This window comes from Anarhichas minor, unplaced genomic scaffold, assembly GCF_050575085.1.
Source record: "Anarhichas minor isolate MPS153535 unplaced genomic scaffold, ASM5057508v1 ptg000058l, whole genome shotgun sequence".
Lineage (NCBI taxonomy): Eukaryota > Metazoa > Chordata > Actinopteri > Perciformes > Anarhichadidae > Anarhichas > Anarhichas minor.
The window spans coordinates 14,222,889-14,247,105 of NW_027466504.1; the positions used below are offsets into that span (position 1 = coordinate 14,222,889).

General features: G+C 40.9%; 1 protein-coding gene across 4 annotated transcripts; it reads left to right on the forward strand.

Moving 5' to 3' along the window:
• The first annotated feature begins 20,386 nt into the window (after positions 1–20,386).
• On the forward strand, positions 20,387–24,152 carry cuedc2 (CUE domain containing 2). Of its 4 annotated transcripts, none has more exons than XM_076076840.1 (9): positions 20,387–20,524; positions 20,872–20,957; positions 21,053–21,196; positions 21,293–21,354; positions 21,565–21,689; positions 21,844–22,011; positions 22,095–22,159; positions 22,247–22,307; positions 22,457–24,152. In XM_076076840.1, exons 2-9 carry the CDS (start codon positions 20,884–20,886, stop codon positions 22,601–22,603), a joined length of 846 nt encoding a protein of 281 aa, XP_075932955.1. In that variant the 5' UTR covers positions 20,387–20,524; positions 20,872–20,883; the 3' UTR covers positions 22,604–24,152. The 4 variants fall into 4 exon arrangements, with proteins under 4 accessions (XP_075932955.1, XP_075932956.1, XP_075932957.1 ...); XM_076076841.1 differs by having other exon boundaries at positions 20,875–20,957; XM_076076842.1 differs by lacking the exon at positions 20,387–20,524 and adding an exon at positions 20,572–20,792.
• Positions 24,153–24,217: the final 65 nt, after the last annotated feature.

Sequence of the window (24,217 nt, forward strand, 5' to 3'; positions counted from 1 at the left end):
GCCTTCCTGAAAGAGCAGGGGAAGTGCTGCGATTCCCCAATAGCAGGACTTAAACAGTCATATTTTGAATGGCGCCATTTCTCTAGTGCTCTTTCTCAAGAGGACTCAACCTGCTGCAAGATTACAAGAGTATGAAACGAGTAATATGGATTTTTACCGTAGTCTCCTTTTCAGTTCAATCAAGTGACTTTCTTCAGCTGGAGTTATGAAAGGCAGACACAAACTGTATAACTGTCACAGAGGTCATCTATCCCTCTCATAGTGTGCTTTGTAACTCAATTTCCCACCTGGCTTGAGCTGAGGGCGGCAGACAGAAGTCAATTCCAATAGCGACTCCCCAAAGTGCATGTCCAATGGAGAACTCTGCAGTTTAACCTGAACGGACTTCATCAATTGTAGAGTTGAGGTAAATCAATTTCGATTGACCTAAGTCCCAGCGCTCTTTCAAGTGACACTGCATTGTCTATACGTGCTGGCTGTCCGCACCTGACTCCGCTAAACATATCTGACTTAATGACATCACCCTGGAGCGTATAACTACCGTGCTTGCCAGCTATCCTCGCTCTCATCTTCTTCGCTTCGTCTTTTATGCCACAGGTTTCTGGCCCCGAGGCTAAGAGGAGAGAAGTGCAGTCAGCAGGAGGTAAAATCCATACACATCTCCTGAGATCTCATCACACTCATCAGTGTAAGAACTCATATAATCCTGCTAATGTCTGCGTGCCTGTCAATAGCAGCTCTCGCTGAGACAAAAGTGTCCTAATTAGAAAACGAAAGTGCAAACACACTTTATGTGTCTGTGTGTGTGGGACGGAGGGAGAGACAAAGAGATGATGAAAAGCTAGTTAGGTGAAGACAACACTGGAACACACACACATCATTGAATTTGTATGAGTGGATCGTCTATTTGTAATTTTCATAATTAGCAGTATACCTTTCACATCTACAAACGCCCTCTTCATATCCCCCCTGCCATTTCTCTCAAATGGTATCCTCCTCCTTAAAGATTAATTGAAGCTGGGATAAAACAAAATGGTTCCCAGGGGGTGGCCCACTGTTTGTTATTCATGTGGGTCTGGAAACAGCAACAGTAAATCCTCTAAGTTGTTGTTAAGCTGGGGATATTACCATATGTGTGCCATTTCCATAGACTGACAGCTCCCTCTGGATCAACTGGGGACTATTGATCTTGCAGCACTCCATTTCAAGTTAATTGTGCTTGAAATGAGGTCCACACTCCCAGGCATACCTTTGTTTGAAAGGTGGATATTCGTTTTTATTTGGCAGGATGTTGATATCAAAGACAGAGGATATATTCTATATTTAGTTTATGTTTATCCTGCAGAAGCAGTTTCTCTTGCGGTGATTGGTCAAACAGTCAAACACTTATAATAGGATCAAGAACGCTAGCGTTCAATTTCAGTCGTGTTTTTCTCGGTTGTGATTGGACAGAAATAACGTCGCTCCCACACTGATACAGTAGGCAACAGAAAGGGGAGAACATTGTTTTCATTATGTGGTAGAAAAAGAAGGTCCAAATTCTCTTCTTGTGTGACAGAGAGGGAGCTAAAGTGAAAGTTATATTTTCTTATTGACTTTAGTCAAGGAGAAGAGAGGATGAGAGGCTAGATCTCTTATGTGCTGAGATGTGCTCACACTGTTTAAAGCAGAGAAAGCAGACTTTCCCACCAACTAGCCAATGCACAAACAAACACTTGAGCCTGCATTTCATCTGCTCATTTGCGGCGATTATTCAAAGAAAAAGCTTTATAAGCTACTTATGCAGGAGTTCTTCGGATTTTTCTTCTCGTAGCCTTGTTTAGCTTTAAATCCTAATCTGAGAGAAATTGTCTGCCCTGCAGAGTTGAACCAAACACAGAGAAAGGTGAACTTTGCTGCTGGAAAACAGAAAGAACACTGAAGGTTTCACAGCTTTGTGGCTACTGTACGTAGAGTATAATCCATGTCATGATCCCTGTGCGAATCGGATTAGCATATGTGACACATGTGTTTTTACAGCTACCTTTGACAGCCCGACAGGAACAGAGTGTGAGAGGTAGACTTGGAATGAAGCAAAGTACAACCTCATTAAGACAAAAGAGAAAACGGTGAGGTAAGCTCTGTTATGGCCCAAATACTGCCACTCTCACTGATTAAACCTCTCAGTCTCAAATGCTTCATAATCCTGCCTGGAACTCATGAAGGTGGATTCTTTAAAAGGTGGAAAAAAAGGGGATACAAAAAAAACTGAAGACCATCTTGGAATATTCCCATTGCTTGTTCCTCCGAGGCGATGAGCACTTTGCAAATTCCATCTTCCTCAGTAATCACACCCGTACCAGTCTGATGTCCCTGACTGTTGCTGGAACCATATCTGTTTGCAATATCAGACCACAACAAATAAAAGGTGTGTAATGGAGGACATTAGAGGGGCCAGTGCATAGAGGCAGGATTTAATTTGCATGGCAGATTAGCCTTCTAGTCCCACTGGTGGGGCCACAGCCTCGGGGGCAAAGGCGCCCCTTTTTTCCTTTCTTCCATCTCTTTTATTCCTTTATTAATAGGATCTAGTCTCTTCAAATCCATTAAGTCAATTGAGCAGGCCCATATATAATCTGATTTCAAATCTAGCATGAAAATGCTTAACCAGTGGCTTAACCAGCGGCTCCATGCTGGTTTTCCTCTTCAGGGTCCTGGGAGGAAGGAAGGAGATTGAGGATAGAGTGAAGATAATCAAATCACTGAGAAGATGTAAGAAAAAAGGAGATTGTACTCCAAAGAAGCAGCATCAGTCGTTTGAGCAAATGTCCAAAAACAACATTTGTTTACTCTAGACTGAGGATAGAGGAATTATGACTCTTGTTCATTAGGAGCAAAGGAGGAAATATTAACATTACCCTGACCTCAACACGGATGAGGTCAGGGTAGACGGATCGGTCAACAACACTTTGAACTGTTCACTTCCTGTTTCCTTCCAATAGTCAGCGTCGCTTCCTGTTTCCTTCCAATAGTCAGCGTTGCTTTCTTTTACCCATTATGACTCTTGTTCCCCAATCTTAACCAAGTGGTTGTTTTTGTACCTAAACCTAACCAAACCCATAGCCATAGCCTGTGTAAGACCAAAGGACAATTGTATGAAATGTGCTGCAGTTATTTGTAACTGTTCTGGAAGGCACAGACAAATTATACCATCTTGCTGATATGTATGTAAGATCAGAAATGGTGTCCCTCTGACGGGCAGCTACAAGCGCTGCATTTTGCTGTTTGATTTAAGGACTTGAAATTGACAAATCTTAACGAATCATCGACAAAGTTGATGGGGTCATTTTTAGCCATCCAATGAACGGTAAAATGTACTGCATGTGCATTTACAAAAGAGCAAAAAAATCCCTGAGTGTTGTGAACAAAATACTTGTTACATCTTCTGGGCTACCTATTTCCAAATCCCAGTGGGAGAGAGAGAGAGAGAGAGAGCGAGAGAGAGAGAGAGAGAGAGAGAGAGAGAGAGCACGGCTGGAGGCTTTTTGGTCTCTGCCCTCTGCGCACTGGCCTGACTGGGGCCAAGTTTCGCCTCAGTGCCCCGGCGAGCCTCAGCTTTACACAGGCACACAAACAAAGACACACACACACGCACACGCACACACGCACGCACGCACACACACACACACACACACACACACAGCTGGGGATACCAGTTATTAGACAGCAAGAGGAGAGAATACACACTTTCACAAAATCATGCATTCATAAATACATTTACAAATCCTGAACTCTTCTCTCTACAACACATAACTGAGTAACACGGCAGCGAGCAGCTTGGCAGCTTGAAATGCTGCACAAAAGGCACACCGATTACAAATACAGGGCGGTTGTAATGAGCTTCAAGGGCTTTCTGTGTCAAAATAGTATTGAATATATATGAAAATAATTAGATTCCCAAAACACCATGTCTGAGAATTAAACATTAGAAATATCTAATCTAAAATGATTTTGTCATCATTTATCCGAGCTGCCTGATGTGAAATCATCATCTGCAGGCGTGTCTTCTGTATTGACTTTGAAACTTCTCCTAAGGTCTGCCAAATGCAGGATACCCCTCACAATAGGTGCATTATGAATCCTGTGATGTCAACCTTGAATTACATCTGTGCACCCCCCCCCCCCCCCACACACACACACTCCCTACCTCAATCCACGTCTTATTAACATAGGAGGCAACGGCAGCAGCAACAATCTTTTGCTAACAGTTCATGCATTACGACTCAGGGGAGGGTTAGCACCATGCATCCCTGCATCTCAAACACACACACACACACACACACACATGTTCCCCAGTGTGATTCAGTGGGGAAAAAAAATAACACAACACTGCTGATCAGAGCTGCTCAGCCCGCCTGCTCTGCACTCGGGGCCCCTGACAGAAGCGGTGATGTTTGAGATGCAGGGAGCCCTGAGTTTGTCCATCACTGATTAGTAAAAACTCCAGCTCTTCTTGGCCCAGCTGCAGCTGATATGCGCATCTGTAGATCTTGACACACGCTCCGAACAAGCTTATTTTTTAACAATAAGCCAAAGTGGACACACACATAAAGACACATCTAAACAAAGACACACAAACACACATGCGTGAGGTGCGTGCATACACTGACAAATGCTCTGCAGTGCGCAAGAGCTGTTATTTAATTTGTAAAACACTGCTCAGCTAAGCTGGAGCAAAACAGGCAATTAGAGACTCTTCTTCCCGAGCACTTGACTGTATTCCTTTAACCTTTATACAATGATTCCTGTCAAAGGATTTGTCACCTTCGCAGTGGGGCCTTCACACACAGCTTTTCAAAACACACAATAGGGGAAAAGGAGGGGAAAAAACTTAAAATCCTCCTGTGAGGATTTGGGAACTTATATAACTCCCAATTATCAAAACTTCTTGCAGCCTTTGCAGGCCTCCCCTCTGTTTGTAAGACTCACAAAATATCTACAGTGCCACTGAAGAGTGTATAATGCCTGTGTGCCCACATGACTGGCGAAAACACTCCTGCTCTTTCTGCCCCGCTGAGTCCTGCTGCATAATGGGGGTCTTGAAGGCTCTGGGCTCAGAGCAGGCCTGCCTAACAAAGCCTTGGTGGCTTGCAGCAGACAGGAGAGTGTGTTTGCGAGCCAGTTGCCAAAAACTAATTTTCAGGAGGTTTTCTGTGGGATGCAGTGGCAGCAGCATGACAGTGTGAGGTTTAGATATCTTGGTGAGCGGGGAGGGCTGGGGGTGAGATATGTAGGTCTTTTGTGAGGGTCCAGAGAGTTGGTTCAAAAAAGAGGAAGTTCACAAATTGGTAGTTTAGAATAAATTTCCAAAGTTAGTTTTGGCTTTTTTTTTTTTTGCCTTCTTTACTTTTTTGTTTGTTTCATTGCAGTTTGTAAATTTCCAGCACTTCATCGAGCATTTTTTGGAATTAATTTCAGATTAACCGAACGAAGGAATCCACTTTCACCAGTCAGCCAGCTAGTCCCGTATTTATTTCACTCACTCTGTATCCATCTCTCATGAGTATTTTTTATCCTCTATCCCCTCACCATTCACTTTCCTTTTTGCTCCACAGTAATGTACCTGTTTACCTATTGGGTGGTCTTGAGCTGGGCTAAACTAAAGCCCCAGTCCCTGCAATCCAAGTGTAGAGTAGCTGCTAATCCGATTTCAGGAAACAGCCAAGCTCCCACTACGCTCCAACCCCACCCACCACCACCACCAAACACTGCTGCCCCCCCCGCTTCCCCCTTCTCCTGAGAGAGGAAAGGAAATAACGGAAACATGAGTGACAGTGTAGGAGTTGGAGGGAAGAATATTTAAACTTTGGTTTGGTTATTGGAGTATTTCTCAGCGGGACTACATAACCAGGGCTCATATATATGTATCTGTCCCTTTAATAAGGTGCGACACTGGGGACATATTACCTGCTCACTGACTGGTCTCTCCTCTGAGTCCACTCTGCCCTCTCTGGTACGTTGCAGGGCCAAACATAAAGCAGTGTTTCATGGTGCTGGGGCTTATCTGGGCTCTGAAAGTATGTGAGACATGCCAGGAAACAAAGGAGCGTCTCTGTGCCAACTGCAGGGTGAGCATATCCCTTTCACAGGCCACACATCTCCCTGACTTTACTTATTTGACAGGCTCATGGTGGTTTTCAGTGGACAAGGTCTGCACCTGGAAAGCGGCTAACCAGCATGGCACATGGACCATATAAATATAATATCAAACATATTTCAGTACACTTAAATGGCCATTTAGAGGTTAAAACTAAAACGTTAACAAACAACAATAAACTCTACAGCTCTGGTTAAAATGTGGAGATTTTTCAGATTTTTAGGTATCTCTTAAAAGGTTATTCACTCACAACTTCCCTTTTGTTGTAGTTACTTCTGTACTTGAAAGGACAGCATGTGATAAACATTCTTAAATGCTGATCTGGGGATGCCTCCTCTTAGTCGATAAGTCGAGTAATTGGTCAGTTTGGACTTAGTCGACTGAGATTTCTTTAGTCGTTAGCCCTTTTTTAATGCTTTTCTTTTAATGCTGAGTGACTTATTTCCAAGAAACTTGTGAGCACATCTCTGGTAAACACAAGATTTAATGTGGTGATTGAAACTAAGAATTTCTTAGAAAGTCAAATTAACAATCCAATAATAGAAACACTCCAAACAAGTGTAAAGATATTTGCAGTAAGTACATGTACATTTTCTAAAGAATATGTACTATTAAAATAAAATATCAAGAAGCATTGTGCAAAGCATCTTATTTTCTGAGACTAGTAAAGAATATGTTTTGCAGAAAAAACATATTCTACAAAACAGAAACTATAAATGAAGAGGAGAAAAAAAAACAAGTGAAATGTAATGGAGTAAAAGAAAAGACACATACACACTGGTAATACTCAGTAAAAAATACTCTGTACAAGAAATTATACATACTTTTTTTACTTTCCACTGCTGCCCAAAGTGTATAGAATGCAAGATGATTGGATATGCTTCCAATCGCATGGCCCATACATACAGCTGTAAGGAGAGAAGTGGGCCAAAGTGACAGTATATGTTGAGGCTGGAGTCAGACTCTGCTTACCCTGAGGAAAGCATGGCCTCAACTGGCCAAACGTGAGCAGTACAACACACAGCACATCCCAGCTACCCCTCTGTTTGAACAGACACTAACAAGGCAGTATAAAACCTGGCAAACTATAAAACAACCAGCAGTACTTTTGATGCGTTTATTTTTTTTTTTTAAACTCATTTTGAAGCAATGAAAAAAAGGGATATCAGTGTGGCAGACACGTTGAACTGTGAAGGTGCATAAAGGTGGACAAGACAATGTCATACCACTGACATGAATACATCTGCTGCAGTATATTTGACATGACGAAACCCCACAACGCACATTTATACACCCTCACACAGACACGGTGGTGTTCGGACAGCATTGTGTGTGACATGAGGGGATTGGTGTCACTGTGTCACAGCTGATCCCTGGTGTACTGTCAGACAGCAGAGACCCTCAGGGCCCTCTTTTACAGCTGAGAATACAACGGTCCATACGGCATCTGTCGTACTCACTGAAACACAAGCGAGTGTGCGTGTCTTTGTTGTACATGCATGCCTCTGTGGCCACATTTGTGTGTGCATTTCTGACATCTTGTTGCAATGCCCAATTTCATTAAAATGCTTTTCCCATTCCCTCATCTGATCTCCAACACCCACCCTGCACACCTTTTCTTTCCTGCTCATCCTAACCTGCCAGCCAACCTGCCATTGTGGCTCCCTGATTAGCCCCAATCTCCAGAGTTCTTCCTGTGTTTATTTGTCCCATCTTTAACAACAGGTCACTCTGGTGGCAGCCACTGGTGACCTTGTTCCAGCACTCCTGACACAGTAGAATTGCTCCATAAACGATAGGTAAAGACGGAGTGTCTGGGGGTTAAAAGCCTCCACTTTCACAAACAAAGGTAAGTTAACAGTGACTTGGTTGTGATTGTAGTAGGGCTTCTGTTCCTTCTGGGACAACTGTGTTCTCAGCTCTTTTTAGGGGAGAGTGAGTCTTTATTGCCTGATTCAGAGAGTTACCCACTGCTGTAAAATCAATAATTTGCTCTCTCTATATAGGCTAGAGTGAGAATTAAACACCACAGAAGTAAAAGAGAACAAATTTGTTTTGTTCTTCGTTTGTTTTTGTTTAGTACGGCATCTGTATTTTGTGCGTTCTTGCAAAACTTTGATAAATGGACTTGTACTTTTCTAGTCTTCTGACCATTTAAATCGCTTTTTTACACTACATGTCATTCACCCATTCACACCCATATCAGATTTTCACCACACAATTGGGCTTTAAGAATTCCCGACACAATATTATCTCGATATCTATAGAAAATTGGAGAAAAAATAAAAAATATATACATATATATATATATATATATATATATATATAATTCAGTCAAATTCTTTGTTTGTTGTGCGTTTTGTCACATTTTTGGCCAAATAATTAAACTCAAAATACAAGTGTAGGGAGGTGGGGAGAGAGTCTGAAACCATAAAATAATTTTAAAGGTGCTGGATTACTAATACAATATTATCATACATGTATTATTAACATGATATAAATATTTAATTTCTAAATATCATGGTTATTGCCAATACCAGTATATCGCGACACCCCTATTTGGGACATTCATGCCTTTCATGTTCATGTTCCCCTCAGGACAAACGCTGATGATCCCTCAACTTTTCATGCAGCGCCATCATTAGGTCTATATTTGTACTGCAAAACTTATTTCATGACATTCAGCATTAGCTGTACTTTCTGTTTAGCGTTAATTAGCAAGTTTTAGCATCCTAACACTCCAAATTAAGATGGTTAACATTATACCTGCAAAACCACCAACATGTTAGCAGTGTCATTGTGAACATTTACCATGATGTTAGCATTTAACTTAAAGCACTTTGCCTAAGTAGAGCCTCACGGAGCTGCTTGGTCATCATGTAACTTCAGTACTTGACTTTTCCAAAATTTGAAGGGTGCTAAGATAGGACACAATAAATGGTGAATGTTGTGTGGTTCTTTTTTTTTTTTTTTTTAAATCAGAAACATATTTTTAAAGCCTTCAAACTCAATAAACATTAAACAATGACCAAAAAGGCTAACCACTCATTTGTTTCACCACTTTGTCTTCATCAGAGCGACTGAGTAAAGTGCTGATGTAACACTTCTATAGTTGCTGTGAGGAGAAGCCTCTTGAGAAGGCACCAAGGAGCTCGGTCCACTCCCTGGGTAGACACAGACAGAATGCTCCAGATTAACTGGTTTTCTTAATGTCTCCTCTCTGGCGAAGTTTCTTTCAGAGGGCTGAGAGGCAAACAGGCCCCGGTGAAAGACTCACTCTCCATTAGTGGAGGTAAATGGCTCTTCTGTGAGCAACCGGCTAAAGCAGGGCGGGATAAAGAGCCTCTCCACACACTTCTTCAGCCAGATTAGAGAGGTGACTCTTGTCTCGAGGATGTTAATGTTTATACGCGCACAGGGGAGCACTCTACCGTAGGAACCTCAGCAGTGTCACTACTACGTCTGCCACCAGGAATTCACAAGGCTCTGGTGGTCAGCAATGAAACAGCTCATATTAATGCATTTCATTCTACATTCAATCATCTTGCACAAAGCCGTTTTCTTTATAGTTTGAGCTACACCGTAAGCTTAAAATGTTATTATAACCACTGCTTTAGTATTAATGTAATATGTATTATAAGGTGATACATACGTTGATACAGTTTTGCGTGAGTTGCTAAACTATTACAAAACATTTCCCCCTTCCCAGTTTTTCAACTCTAGCTCTTCCTTACTTTTTGAGAAGGGAAAAAAGCTGCACCTAATCGTAGGCTCATTGCTTCCTTGCCAGCTACCGGTCCCTGATTGCATTTCAGCCGAGAAGTAAATACTACATGCTCAGTTACCAGGTGAAATCAAGCAGGCACATGTGTCGGCGGCCTCAGTAGACACTCGCTGGACCCTGCCTCTGTCTACCTGTGACAGAGTTTCAAGCCAAGTCAGCTGCTGCTGATCCACGTTGCTGAGTAGGTGTGTGTGTGTGTGTGTGTGTGTGTGTGTGTGTGTGTGTGTGTGTGTGTGTGTGTGTGTGTGTGTGTGTGTCAGAGAGAGAGAGATGGAAAAAAACTAGACATTAGGTAGTACGAAATGAGTTGACTTTTTAAGAAATAAACATTGAGTATGGATGTAAAGTAATGAATATGTAAGATTTCTTAAAGCAATACCGATAACTTCAGATTTTTACTGACACTCAGCAGAATCCATCGGGCCTGTTTGTTATGAAGAGTGTAGAAAGCAAGAGAGCAGCAGAGGCATGTTTGCCAGAGGAGGGGTGAGAATACAATAGCCCTCCTTCCAAGGGTCTGTAACCATAGACTCTAATAAAGTCGCTGCCTGCAAATAAAGAGCCACCGCGCAGCTCGCCTTACAACAACAAGGACGGCATTATACAACTCGACTCTTTGTTTTGAAGTACACCACCACCAAATGTTAGAGAGCAACAAACACAGCACAAGTACAACATGGATGACCCCGGTTTACCCTATGTTATTCTTATTTGTAGAACAGCTATTGATGCTATTGTCTAGCGTTGGATACGTGTTTTCGAGTGACTCATGCACTAAAAGCTGGTTCACTGACTAAGACTTTTTACACCCACGTGCTGTCAGATCTGAATCAGAGAGATGATGTCATTGTATTCACAGACAGATTGGATAGTGTAATTTAAAGGTAAGTTAACTTAAATACAATGTTTACAATGTGTACATTTTTAATATTTAACATTTTTAAAAGAAGTAAAAGATGAGTCTGACAGATTGAATGATTGTTTTATCTCTTTTGCAACGACCTGTCAGGGCATTGTAAAGAAACGGGTCGCTATATGCCACAAGGCTGAACTGAGTAGCATTAAATGTTGAATTTCATGAAACTTGTTGGTCATTGACACTGTAGCAAATATAACTTAATTATCAAATATTAAGTACTAATGCAAACACACTTGTTTGAGGGAAAACACAAAAAAATGTAACAATGATATTGACTGGACTTTCCTCTAAATGATGACTTTCCCTACTAAACACTCGTCTGTATTGTGTCAATAGTTGCATCCAGCCAAAGAAGTAGCCTCTCTTTGCAGATTTCAGGCCTCCCCGTTGCTTAAGGTTGTGACCCCTCCTTTTATTTTTCCCGGGGCTGTTGGGTTAATGAAGTAACAACAAACCGGGCCTGCGGCTAATTTGGAGTGGCACTTCCTGGCCCCTCCTGTCTCCACGCAGACGTATTTCATTTTCTCTTATCTCTGCCTCGGTCATGTGGCTTTCCGCATGGACGCCCATGTCTCCCCCAGTTGCACGACTAATGGAAACTTCGTTAATGTCATTAATCTGCAGACCAGGACATGAACCAAACACGTTTAACCTTTCTGGGCAGGCCTCTGCCACCGAAGCTGTAGTGACTGTACTTGTACTTGTAGCTCAGTGTGACGTGTAACAATATGAGATTCTCTTGTCCGCATCAATTGAAGCCACTGTAAAGCTGTGTGGGACTAACATGGGACTAAAATACAACAGTAAGATTTATTTTTAAAAACAGAATAATGTTTTTTAATTTGTCAGCTGTTACCAACGTTTCACCAGGAGAAATGATTGATAACTAATGCGTTCTGATTTCCTGCATCTCTCAGTTTTCACTAAATATCTATCTTTTCTAATCAGCCTCACTTGACTGAACGGGTGTTCATAGATGACAGCACTCTCACTTCCACCATGCACATTTAAACAATGGTAACGTCAAAAGACTACTTAATGACTAATCAGGTGGCTGTGATTCATGCCTCATTCAAAGCCCCGTATTCACACATTCCACCAGCTCCATGAATGGACACTCTCAGCCCCACATGTCATATACTTTCATTCATAAAGAAGAAAACAACGAGAGGGGGAGAGAGGTCGGAAAAAAAATAGGACTCTCTCTTGTAGGATGGGTAACCCAGGGGACATTTTCTTTTGTGTGGCGCTCAGCTTATGGGGCCAAATGCCAGCAGGCTTACCTCCACACTGTCTGTCTGTGTGTGTCCCCCTTTCCTTTGCACACAGTAATTAGGAGGATCTTAATGGAGAGGGGGTTTATTAGTGTCTGAGGAAGGCTTTAAACGTCACTTTAATTAAGGGGGATTCGGCAGACAGCTTGTGTGGCGATGTCACCCATTTTATAAAATCCTTGTTTGGGCACAACAGAAAAATAGAAGTGGGTCTTTAAAAGGAAGGGAAAAAGGCTTTCCACAGGAAGGCCGTCTAGACCTGCGGTCAGAGACAGAATAGATAGTCTGACCCGGGCTGAGCATTAAGATGACGGTCATTATCTGCCAAGAAATTCCAAATGTGTGCATGCGGGGAGAAAACTAACCCCCCTTCAAGAAAAAAATAATCAGCCAAACAAACCGCCTGTCCCTCTGAAACTGTTAAAAGATAACCTCACTGCTAAAATTTGGGGTGTGGGGGGGGGGGGGGGGGGGGGGGATTAATTTATGCATATCCTATGGCCATTCATGCAGGATATAAAATCCTAGATTATTTCCTGCTTGGTTAACCCGCATCCGGCCAGTCCCTCTCACAAAGCCATTCTAATGTTGCCATTAGTTATGCTCCTCTGGTGGCCAAAAGATTGATCCCAGAGACTTGGAATCCATTAAATGTGTACATGAATGGCAGAGGGAGATAACACGTTTCCCACAGATAGTGCGAGGGACCGATCAGTGCTGAAACACGATTGAAAATGGCTGATTAATGATACCATATTTGTAAATAACCTCAACATTAAATTCAGCATTAAATTCTTCAATAGGCTTTTATTTACCTTTTTCTTTTTATTATAGTATTCACTCTTTTCAGAACAGCAATATTAGCCACTGATGAATTTAATTTGTTTCTATTTCTCTAGTTGTTTACCAAAAAACGGACGTGTCAGATGTGTTGTAAATTCTTAAGGAATTTAATAAGGATTTATCAGATGTTAGTTGATGAGGAAAAAAGAGAGAAAATTAGGGGAAAGCTTCTCAGTCCAAAAAAAAAAAAAAGGAAACGAGACACACAAGACAAAATGTACTCACTCATAAACGCTGGTGTTGTCACAAACATCATGGGGCTATAAAAGGCAAGTCTTCCATAATAACTGCAGCTGCTTGGAGCCTGCAGAGGGGATCCGATAATGGGCCTGAGGGGAAACGACAACGTGCTCAGGGACCAGGGATTGTCTGGAAGACAGATAAGAAGACACAGGAACAGGTTATCAGCTAGTTTATGAGGTGTCACTCCGCTCAAACACTCACCTGCTCTGCAGGAGAATCACAAACGGGCGTCCTGTTAAATCATGCAGGGATCTCGCTGTTATGGATCATATACATGTAAATATCTTTTACACCTTTTAAACCAGGTCGCATACACAATGTTTAGATTATTTTATACAGAATTAGCTCAATTTTTTTCAAATTAATGAAAAACTATTTTAAATAAAAAACATATTTCATTTATTTAGTTACATTTTTTTATGAAGAAAAACAGAATATGGTACCTACAATAAGACACATCATTGACATTACTCTAAGATATAACATCAGGATTCACACTGTAAACCCATGTGGCATTCTGGTTTCAGCCAGCGTGTAAACTAAGAAAAAGCCTCATGTCTAACATGGAAGAAAATTGATGCTGTGCTTGGAAACTCGTGAAAACATATCAGAGCAGGCTCTTGGGGCTCACAGGAAACACAGTATGTCCACACAGAACTGTTTTCTAACAATGATATAAGAAGACGTTGTCAAAGTTACATGTCTAGATGTTTTACTTGTTACTGCCAGATAGATTCAGCTCTGGCTGGATTAGCAAGCTGTCACAATGCAATTACACAAATTCCTTAATTAGCGCCAATCATTCAACAAAGCAGTGATTTTTCTGCTGTCTAAGGCCTCGAAAACACGGAAAAACATACAAACGTGGAAATACAATCTGTTATTAAAACTGTGCTTGTCTGAAATGTATCTTAATAATGATATACAAAGTAATGCATTATTTAGAATGAATTTGTTTTATGCTTCAAGTGGATAATACTGTTGAGCAGCGAGAGGGAATTAGCTGAAAGAGCATCTTGACCGACTGAGACAAATGGCAGCCGACCTGGGTGTACATAGAGGTGATGTGCCTTGTGGCACTACTGGACAGGTACTCTGAAAACACTTCCTGTGTAGGCGGAGAACAGTGGCGTCACCTCACCCTGGGCCTTTCTGAAAGAAAGTCATAACACAAAGCTTTTGCTGGCAATAAATTTCAATAGCCAAGACAGCAACCTTTTATACTTATCACTTATCACTTTCTATAAATGCTATTGTACTCGTTTACTTTGTTTTAAATTAAACCAACTCCTTCATTCACTTGTAAAAAACAGACAGAATAAAGGAGTGCAGTTTTAGTGCAAAGAGGAATTGCATTTTTCCACAATGAAATCACTCTGAACTAAAAGAAACAATGACAATTTCTCTTTTCCAGTGGCTTCTTCCATACATGATAACAATCACCACATCATGAATAATTAAGGAGTAGTTTTAGTTATCGTCTTTAAGCAGCTTGCCATTGTACACTAATGTACAGGAAATGTATGCTTACTGAAATGTTTAATTGCGAAACATTTCTCAACACTTTCTCATATCACTCGCAGCGTTTTGTTGTTTAGTTTTACATGAAATAACATAGTTTCATGACATGCCTCAATGTGCCGACCACGAAGCCACTAAAGAGAGAGGAATCTTCCTTTCCTTGACAAAAGAAACAAAAAAAAAAAACAGTGCAACTGTAGACTGCTCAACTGCTTGGGTACATTCTCCAGATTTTTTTTATCATTATGCTTTCACCCACATAAATGATCAAAACAAATGACAATCTCTGCGAAAAGAAGAGACGGAGCCCACAAAAGGGAGTCTGACAGCCATTTCCACAACAGATGTTTTTACAGAGGGGTGTCTTCTCTCCGCTGAGCAGTCTCACACATGAGAGACCCCCAAAAGCTTCAGAGAAATGTCCAGAAAACCAACATGTAAATTTGTAACTGCCATGTCTCCGACTAGCAGGCCCGCGCCAATTCTATTTCTTTAGCATTGAAACAAAGGAAAAAACGAGAGATCGTTATAGAGGCATGCCCAGATATACATATCAGTGTGGATGATTTAAAAAGGCGGAGGAATAGAATTAGAACTCCAATACCACAAAAAGACAACAGACAACATCGTTATGTGTTATCATGAAAAGATAAGTCCCTATTGATCCAGGTTGTGGGCAAAGGCTGCACTATTGACAGGAAGACAGAATATGTCGGAGGGGCAATATTTCATACATTTGGCCTGTTCACTCCATCACCGTGAGAGGGTGTTTTTCTGGGCTGTATATAATAGCACGTGTGCTCTTTATTTCCTTCAGATCAATGGTAATGCGAGGGCGGCCACACAAGATGGATGCCACGGGCAGGTTAACCTATCGACTGCTGAACAGAGACACGCAGACCAAGACAAGGGAGACCAACCTATTTCCTGAGATGAACCTAAGCTAGCTGTGTTTTGAGTCACCCTACTTATTGCCCCCCATCTGTTGTGCCTTATTATGCCTTACAAAACCTTTTCTTTTTACTGCAAACCTGCAATTAAAATAGCCAACATCTTACATTGTTTACTTTTATAGATGTATCTAAATATCCATCCACTGTATATGCTTCTATTTTTTTCTGCATTAAATATATTGTTCAATTTGATTCGAGACAAATCGATGCAGGCTTCATGGTCTACACGTCCTGCCTAACCCTGCCCTCTTGAAAGTTGAAGTGGAGGGGAGAAGTGGTAACGTGCTGCCTGGTGACAACTTCCTGGAGACAGTACGGGAGGCAGACGGGAGGGCAGGCTAGCCTACACAGGTGGCCCGGATCTGGATCAGGTCAGCCGCGCCCCTGGACCACCAGCCAGCTAATCTCATGCCCATGCACCAAGTCCCTTCAAATCACTAACCTGCAGCTCTTTATGAATAAAAAAAAGTATACGGGTAAAATTTAATTAACAACGTGCCAACTTTGATTTCACAAATGTTGCTAATACTGTATTAACTGTACTGTACTAATCGAGACAATAACGCTTTGAATCACACAACCTTTAAGCACAAGCGGAGAGGTGAAATGATTAATAAGTCTTTAATTTGATTTGAAGATGGGTTATGATTGTAAAGGAGGCCTTATATTGTAAAAGTTTTAATTAATTAAACTGTACTGTGCTTCAATTCACTCTGTAAATGCACCTTTTGTAATGCTTTAGAAAGATATGTTAAGTGTTTAAAATTTGTAATAAATTCTCTCTTTAAATAATGTGCGGGTCCCATCTCAGGTGATTCAACTGAAATGATCAGATACGTCTGTGCCTTTCTATTGTGGATGCAAAGCTACACATTCACTAAGAAAATACAATAAAATCTAAATATGAAGTCACTCTGGCTGAACTGCAAATCGAACGTTAATAGAATAATACTGTTCAGACAGACAGCTCCGAGCATTATTGTCTAAAGTTGGGTAAAGGGTAATTAATTTGGCAGTAAATCATTCAGTGTTTGGGTGACTCTGATGAGAATTGTGATCTTTTTTTTGCGCTCAGACATCCCCCAAGCCAACCCCCAGTCCCCATTGTCTGTGTGAAAATGGAAATCTGTGCCACCAGTACAATATCCACATTATGTGCCCTGCCTCGACATTGTTGCATGACATGCTTGATTGTACCCTGGCATACAGGAACGGAAATGTGTAAACATACCATTAGCACATTTTAAGGCTTGTCCTCCACTATACTTATCAATGTGTAATGTATGAGTTTATAAGTTTTTTAATGATTTCTTCCATTCTTGAATCAAATACATCTTAGACATTTGTAGAACAGTCTTCTGTTCTTATGCCGGAAACAAGAAGAAATGCATTCATTTTCAAATGAGTTTGCCTTCGTATATGTGCTTTGGACAAACGAAAGCTGTCTATTTCAAACTAACATGAAATACATTTTATAAGAATATATTTTATTATCTGTTTTACTGTCAAACAGAAGCACAAAACAATCACAGGGAAGTTCTGTCACACCGTTTTAACTCAACTATTCTAGGCATTGTTTGAGCCTCCCTGAAAGGTAATTTGTATTATCTACATTGCTTGAGGCTATAGGTGCAATATGTGCACCTATATTGAAGGTATATGATATATATTAATTTGACTTATGTGTCTGTTTATATGTTATACAATGATTGTACAGCTGAATGCCTGGGCGTCTCTCAGAATGTTAGTTTCAGGTAATACAGTTTGACGAGTTGTGACCAAGACAAACCGCCCGAAAGAATACTTTCACCGTTATCATTAAGTGGTTCTATCTTTTAAGTGAGGCTAAATTCACCGGAGAATTGTTTGTCCTAAATTCATCTTCGAGAATTAAAATCAGAAATGTTCTCTTTTGCAATGTGTTGCTATGCACTCATTTAAAATTGTATTGGATAAGTGCATCACTGGCGGAGGATGCTGCGGTACAGTCAGTCAGTAAATGCATGCGTGTCTCTCTCTCTCTCTCTCTCTCACTCACTCACACAAACGCATGGACTGCTCAACCACTGCATGCACAAAGATCTGGAGTCCTTGCTAAAAAAAAAAAAGACATTGAGAAATCATGGAAAATCACCAAACATTAACGACTGTTGCCATCTTATTTGTTGTTCCCTGAAAAACCACAAAAACATCAAATAATGCCAGCTGATTAAATTCATGCTCAAGAATGTGTGTTGGTGAACTCCACTCACAACCTCTGTGTTTTAAGGTTAAGGTGCGTTACAGATTAAAAGGGGCTGTTTTGAAAATTTCAGTCAGTCTCTCATCCCCAAGAGATGCTATGAACTATTGTGGATCTGATAGTCGCAGTAAATCTCTTTAGTTTTGTTTCTACTGGAAGGAGTCCAGAGTGAACAGTGGTTGAGGTCCTGCTGTCACTAATGACTCAATGCTGCCACCTTGTGTTTGGGAAACATTTTACTTTAAAAAGAAGAAGAAGGAAAAAAAGAACCCTGTTTCAGCTTTAGTAGGTTTGTCAGAATTAGTTAAATATTTACCACTGAACTCTGCATTGGTGGAGATGAAAAACATGAATATACAGGAAGCAGGGTGGCTTTTGGATCACTCATTATTGATTGGGGCTAAATGTGACAGTGCGGTTAAGAATTGGCTTTGTATGTATAAGTGTGAGCAAACGTTCCCTGAAGCTTGGCTCTGTATAGGATTATAATACAAGTGTGAACATAATATTACAGTATATCGATGCTTCTGAGTATGTGTTATGTGGTTTGCAGGTTTCTCTCAGTGTAAGAGAAAACCGAGATGCTCTCCTTTGCTGCAGATTTAACGCGCTCTCCTCTGATACCTCAGCCCCACCTGTCTAGCCATGAGCTCAGAGTTGAAACAGAGTTCAGCCAAGTCGAGGATTGTTCTTGCTTGTTTTATCAGCGGCGTGTACCATATTTCCCCCCAATGAAATACTACAGCCGGCGAGAGAGGCTGCCAATGGAGAAGGGAAACAATTGAACGGGCATTAATGATTCAAAGGTACATATCTGCTATAATACCAACACAGGCGGTAGGCAACCGAGAGCAGGATCTGATGACTTCATTGATGCTGCCTCAGATAACACCTCGTTCATCAACTATGGATGGATCTGGCAAAAGATATCAGATAATGTCCAAGTGAGAGTAGAATGTTTACTGACCGGTGTTCAGACAGTGAGTCGGGAAGGTGGGTCACAGAAAGTTTCACATCAAACATGTTAGCTGTAAAAGCCTAGGTTTAATATTTGATGACAGCTGGAACGCATGAAATAGATTGTAATGTTTTGCAAAAGGGTTTTATAACCTTGAACAGCTGTTGGACTCCACACATTAGAGCCATTAGTAGCGTATGTGGTTCTGATGCAGCTTTCATTGAGCAGCAGTCAAATTTATTGTGGAATCACATATTAATGCAGAGGTCCCTTCTTGTTTGTTTGAGCCTGTTGTATTTCACGGTGTTTGTTTCATTAAAACATAAGGAATAGGTTAAAAGTTGACTGACATATTTTTGTTGCCTTCAAACTAGGGCTGAGCTATATATCAATATTATCAGAATTGACGAGATATTGTCTTTTTGATTTTGGATATCATAATATCATAATATGGCACAAGTGTTTTAAAGGCTGCTTTACAGTTAAGTGACGTAATTTTCTGAACTTACCAGATTGCTCCAGCTTGTTTATTATTTGCCTCTCTACCCACTTAGTTATATTATATCCACATTACTAATGATTTATCAAATATGCTTTGAGTAAATATTTTGTAAAAGCACCAATAGTCAACCCTGTAATATTGCCGCAATACCGGGAAGTATTTGGTCTAAAATATTGTGATATTTGGTTTCTCTCTATCGCCAAGCCTTGTTTAAAATGTATAGCTTCTAAACAATGTTGTGACATATGAAACACTGTTGACCAAACAGCTTTTATCATGTAGACAAGTGTTAGCTATATAATAAGCATTATTTTTAATAATTTTAGTAAGTTTGTTGAGGATAAAACTGAAAAAGGGCGACGAGAAAGAGGTTTTAAGCCCATGTCTATAGTCTTTAGAGTTTACAGATGTTTTTCCAGGTAACTTAGAGCAGCAAGTATATTCAATTAATCTGTTAACTATTTTCTAGATCAATAAATTAGTTGTTTGGTGTATAAATTATAAGAAACACCCATCACTGCTTCAAAGAGCCAACGGTGACGTCATTTAATTGATTGTCTTGCCCAAAACCCAAAAATATTCAATTTGAAACTATAGAAAACAGAAAATCCTCACATTGGAGGGGCAGGAAGAAGCAAAGTTGGGGCATTTTTGCTTGAAAATGGCTCAAATTATTAATTAATATCAAAACATTTGTTGATCAACAACTATACAAAAAAGTCCCTCAGTATATGTTTCAGTTAATTCCTGTAGTCATGCAGGTATTTTTGCAAGACAGTGTATTGAATGAAATGGTCTGCAGGACATTTATTCTGTCGATAGATTAGTCATTATTAGCAAATTAATCGACTAATTGTTTCAGCTCTAAAAAAAAAAAAAAGCTTCAGTGTCTAATCTCAGCTGCACTGGTGCAGGCTTTAATGCATTCAACTCCATGTTAAACATCTAAAGAAGTGCACCACACGCAGCTACAGTCACTCACAACACATTCTGCGTTCAGCCACGCTGCACACAACCAGAGGAAATGACGTGCCAATGTTTTGAATCGTGCGGGCTAACAAGTAGCACGGATACCTCCGCACTGACCAGCATCCCCCTAACACATCTGGGGAAACCACAGCGCTCCATGTCCCCATAACACCTGTCACAGTAAGTTTGACTCCATTAAAAGTCGCTCTAACGCACAAACCGTAGCTTGGTTCGGCATTAAGCGTCAGCGACCAGGGGGTTAGGAGCTATCAGACACCCGCGCTTAGTGCTAACAACCTCCCGCGACAGCAGAAGATGCGGCAGCGAGCAGCGAGCTTGCACAACCGAAGCTTTTCGTAACAAATACTTTTGTAACATGCCCGTGTAGTACCTGGTGAGGTAGGCTACCGCGTTTGGTACACGGTGGAGAGCTGTTTGGCCGTTTAAGGTGTGTAGTAACTGCTGCACGCTACATCTGGCCTCGCAAACCCAGCACTCAGACTCTTGTTATTCCCTCTGCTGCACAGCAGGAGAACGCGATGGACCTCCACAAAATCATCCACAGTGCCCTGCAGGAATTTATCCAGGCTTACATCCCTGATGCTGACCTCAGGTGAATAACCCGCCGCCATGTTTGCATCCTTACGTAAAAGTTCTCTCCGTTTTTGAAGGTAGCCCTCTTTTTCCTTTTTGTACCTCTCGATGCAGCACCCTGGACGAGGTTCTCCTGTCCTACATCACCGGAGTCCTGGAGGACCTGGGCTCCCAGCAGAGTGTCGAGGAGAACTTTGACGTGGAGGTCTGTGCAGAGATGTTGGAAGCTTACATACCTGGCTTTGCCGAAATTGACAGGTAAACAGACAGACACACGTTTTTTTGTTTTTGTTTTCATCTGTTCTGATTGTTATTTAATGTTATCACACCAACAAAAACTATTTCATTTTGCAGCGTCAAGGTCTGTGAAATGATGTTCAATCTGGCTTCAAAACTGGCCATCGCTCGGACCTCAGGTAGTGCTTTTAAACATATTATTATTTCTAATGCATGCAGCAGCCTACTGTGGCAGTCTTACCCTTTCCAAACGGTGCCTTCATTGTCTTGTTACTAAATTAGTTGCCAAAACAAGCTTTATTGGGCAGTGCCACTCATTTTAGATGTAGATCATCAGCTTAACATTTACACTACAGTGTGCTGATTTGTTTCCTTTTGAACTGATGAAGAGAGCGTTGAGCCCAAGGCAAGGACAGAAGACAATTCACTGAAACTCGCCCCCCTGCCCAGTGAACCACCACCGGGAGAAGAAGCACAGTGCCTTAAAACACAGACAGAGGGCGCCACCGCCAAGGTAATCATTCCAGCATACAGCAGCGCATCATCTTCCCTTTCTTGAAGCATTTGAATTACTATAATTTAACGTATCCTCATTGTGTGTCCTACTGCTGATACCCGTAGTTTAAATTCATCAAAATGTGAGCTAATATAAGTGTGTTTATGTCCAGCCACCAGTGTCTGAGCGGGAGTCCCGGGAGCAGCACCTGCTGGAGATGTTTCCCAAGTGCGGTCTGTCGCAGGCTCGCAGCGCCCTGTCGATCGCCAAAGGAGACATGGAGGAGGCCGTGCGCCTTATCATAGAGGGTGACGTCCAACTCAGCCCCACTCCTCATCACGTGAGTCTCTGCTACACAAACTCACACCGCCACTGTGCGTGTCACCTGGTGTAGTCTGACTTGATGGTGTCCTGTTGCCTCAGGTAAACCACGGGAAGAGTGTTTCCCCACGAGCAGACCAAAAACTTAAAGAGAGCATCCTCGAGAAGTGAGTAGGATTGCTATTATCCTGTGTAGAGCAGAGCTGGCCTCACTTCTTAGTTTCCATGTTTATGACTGTGTTTCATCTCCACAGGTACATGCTGGTGGACAGGGAGGAGGATAAGAAAACACACCGGCCTGTCACCCCCAAAGATGTCAGTTATACTCCCTATTCACTATCTAACCATATCATACAGTATATATATATATATATATATATATATATATATATATATATATATATACACATTTTATATGTTTAATGCAATACAACTTGCATTCTGGTGTGATTTATTTTTTACAGCCTCCAAAGAAGCTGGTTCGGTACCACAGTAACCAGGTGGTAACCACAAAAGGAGAGCGGTATCAGCTGGTGAAGAAAGACGAAGCAGAGGACATGAAGAAGACGTATGTCAACGTCAAGCCTGCGCGAAAGTATAGGTTCCATTGATGACGTGCACAACGGTGTAAGAGCAACTACTGACAATATTGTTTACACTTCTTTTTATTTATTTAGTTAATTTGGCCTAAATTTGTTAGATTTCTTTCCAAGTAAAGGAACATATTTATTAGTGTGTGAGTGGCTTATTTTTAAATATTGTTACCATTATACGCCTTGGTTAAAACATTCAATAAGTGTTTCAGTTGCTTGAGGAGCTTTTGACATTGTGTGATATGTTGGTGAGGTTGTTGTGACGGCCTAACCTAATCTACTTTTTGCCATGTCAGCAGGTTTGATGTTGCACTAACATCAGGGGCTGTTTTACGTCTTCGTTTTCTTTTTTTTAATTTATATTTCTTTTAACTTCCAGTAGACGATATATATATATATATATATATATTCATAATCATGACGCGATGACGTAGAGATGAATCTGTGGTCTTTCTGTCAATAAGTTCTTGTGGTGCTGTAGAGATTCTTCTGGACATTTTACAAGTCTCGACTACTTTTTTTTAACGTACATACCAATTTATTTTTACATCATACCGATATGCAGTGCTGTGAAGATGTGTGGTCAAGCCTTGTGATTTGGACAATTTGTTGTGCTGTAAAATGGTTTTCAAATGGAAAACATAACTTTTAATAATGAAGGAGATTCTATGCTTTCGAGGCATATTAGCACAACCTTGAGCTGTCCTCATAGCAAGTAAATATGCTGCAGTTAAATCCACAAGATCATCTCCCATCACACCCTTTAGTGCAAATAAAGGAAATGTAAGTGATAATATGCAACGTTACTAAAATGTTATCCAAAAGTGAGATTTGTTTGCCTGTGGCTACAACCCGAGAGATCTTTTTGTCGAAGCAATTTTAAAACCAACCATCAATGAATTCATTGGTAATACGTTTTCCAGCACAACAAATTCACTTCTCAAGAGTACCTACCATTGCAGCACTCGTTCTTTTGGCATAATAACGTGGATGACCGTGGTTGCTCCCTAAATGTTTAGCGAAAATGCTGCGGGAGGACCTGCTTTTGAAGTTCACTCCAACAGCATTCTCTTTATTTTTGATATAGATGTTTAGATTTGCAAAGTTTCCCATCATGTGTTTATCGTGTGCTTTCAGGGTCTGTTTGTACAAATGTGTTCCCTAAGAGGTCCTCTATCACGACTCCTTTCATCTCATTGGTGTTGTGAATTGTGCTTCGCTGGTGATTGTTGGTTGTGGAATTTTTTTTTTAATGATTGGATTCTTATTTGTTGTATTTTATGATAAATGTGTTGGTCAGGTTGTTGTTTTTCAACAAATATATATTGTTGTTTGTGTTCCCCCTTTTGCATCTATTTTTTGGAACTAAAAGCAAATGTTTTTGATTGGTGGTAATCTAGTTTTTAGAGTGTATGTGTAACACAATCAACTGTTGAAAAGATGTTACCGATTATCAGCAGCAATGTTGTCTGTAATCACTAGATGAAGCCGTTTAGTTTGAACCCTGCGCTTTGAGAAACAGCTGACGCACAATTTGTAGTAAATAAATACTAATTTTTGTAGATCACTCGCATTGTATTCTCTGATTTGTTCACTCGCGTTCCTAAAGATACTAGTTCAAAAGCACCCAAT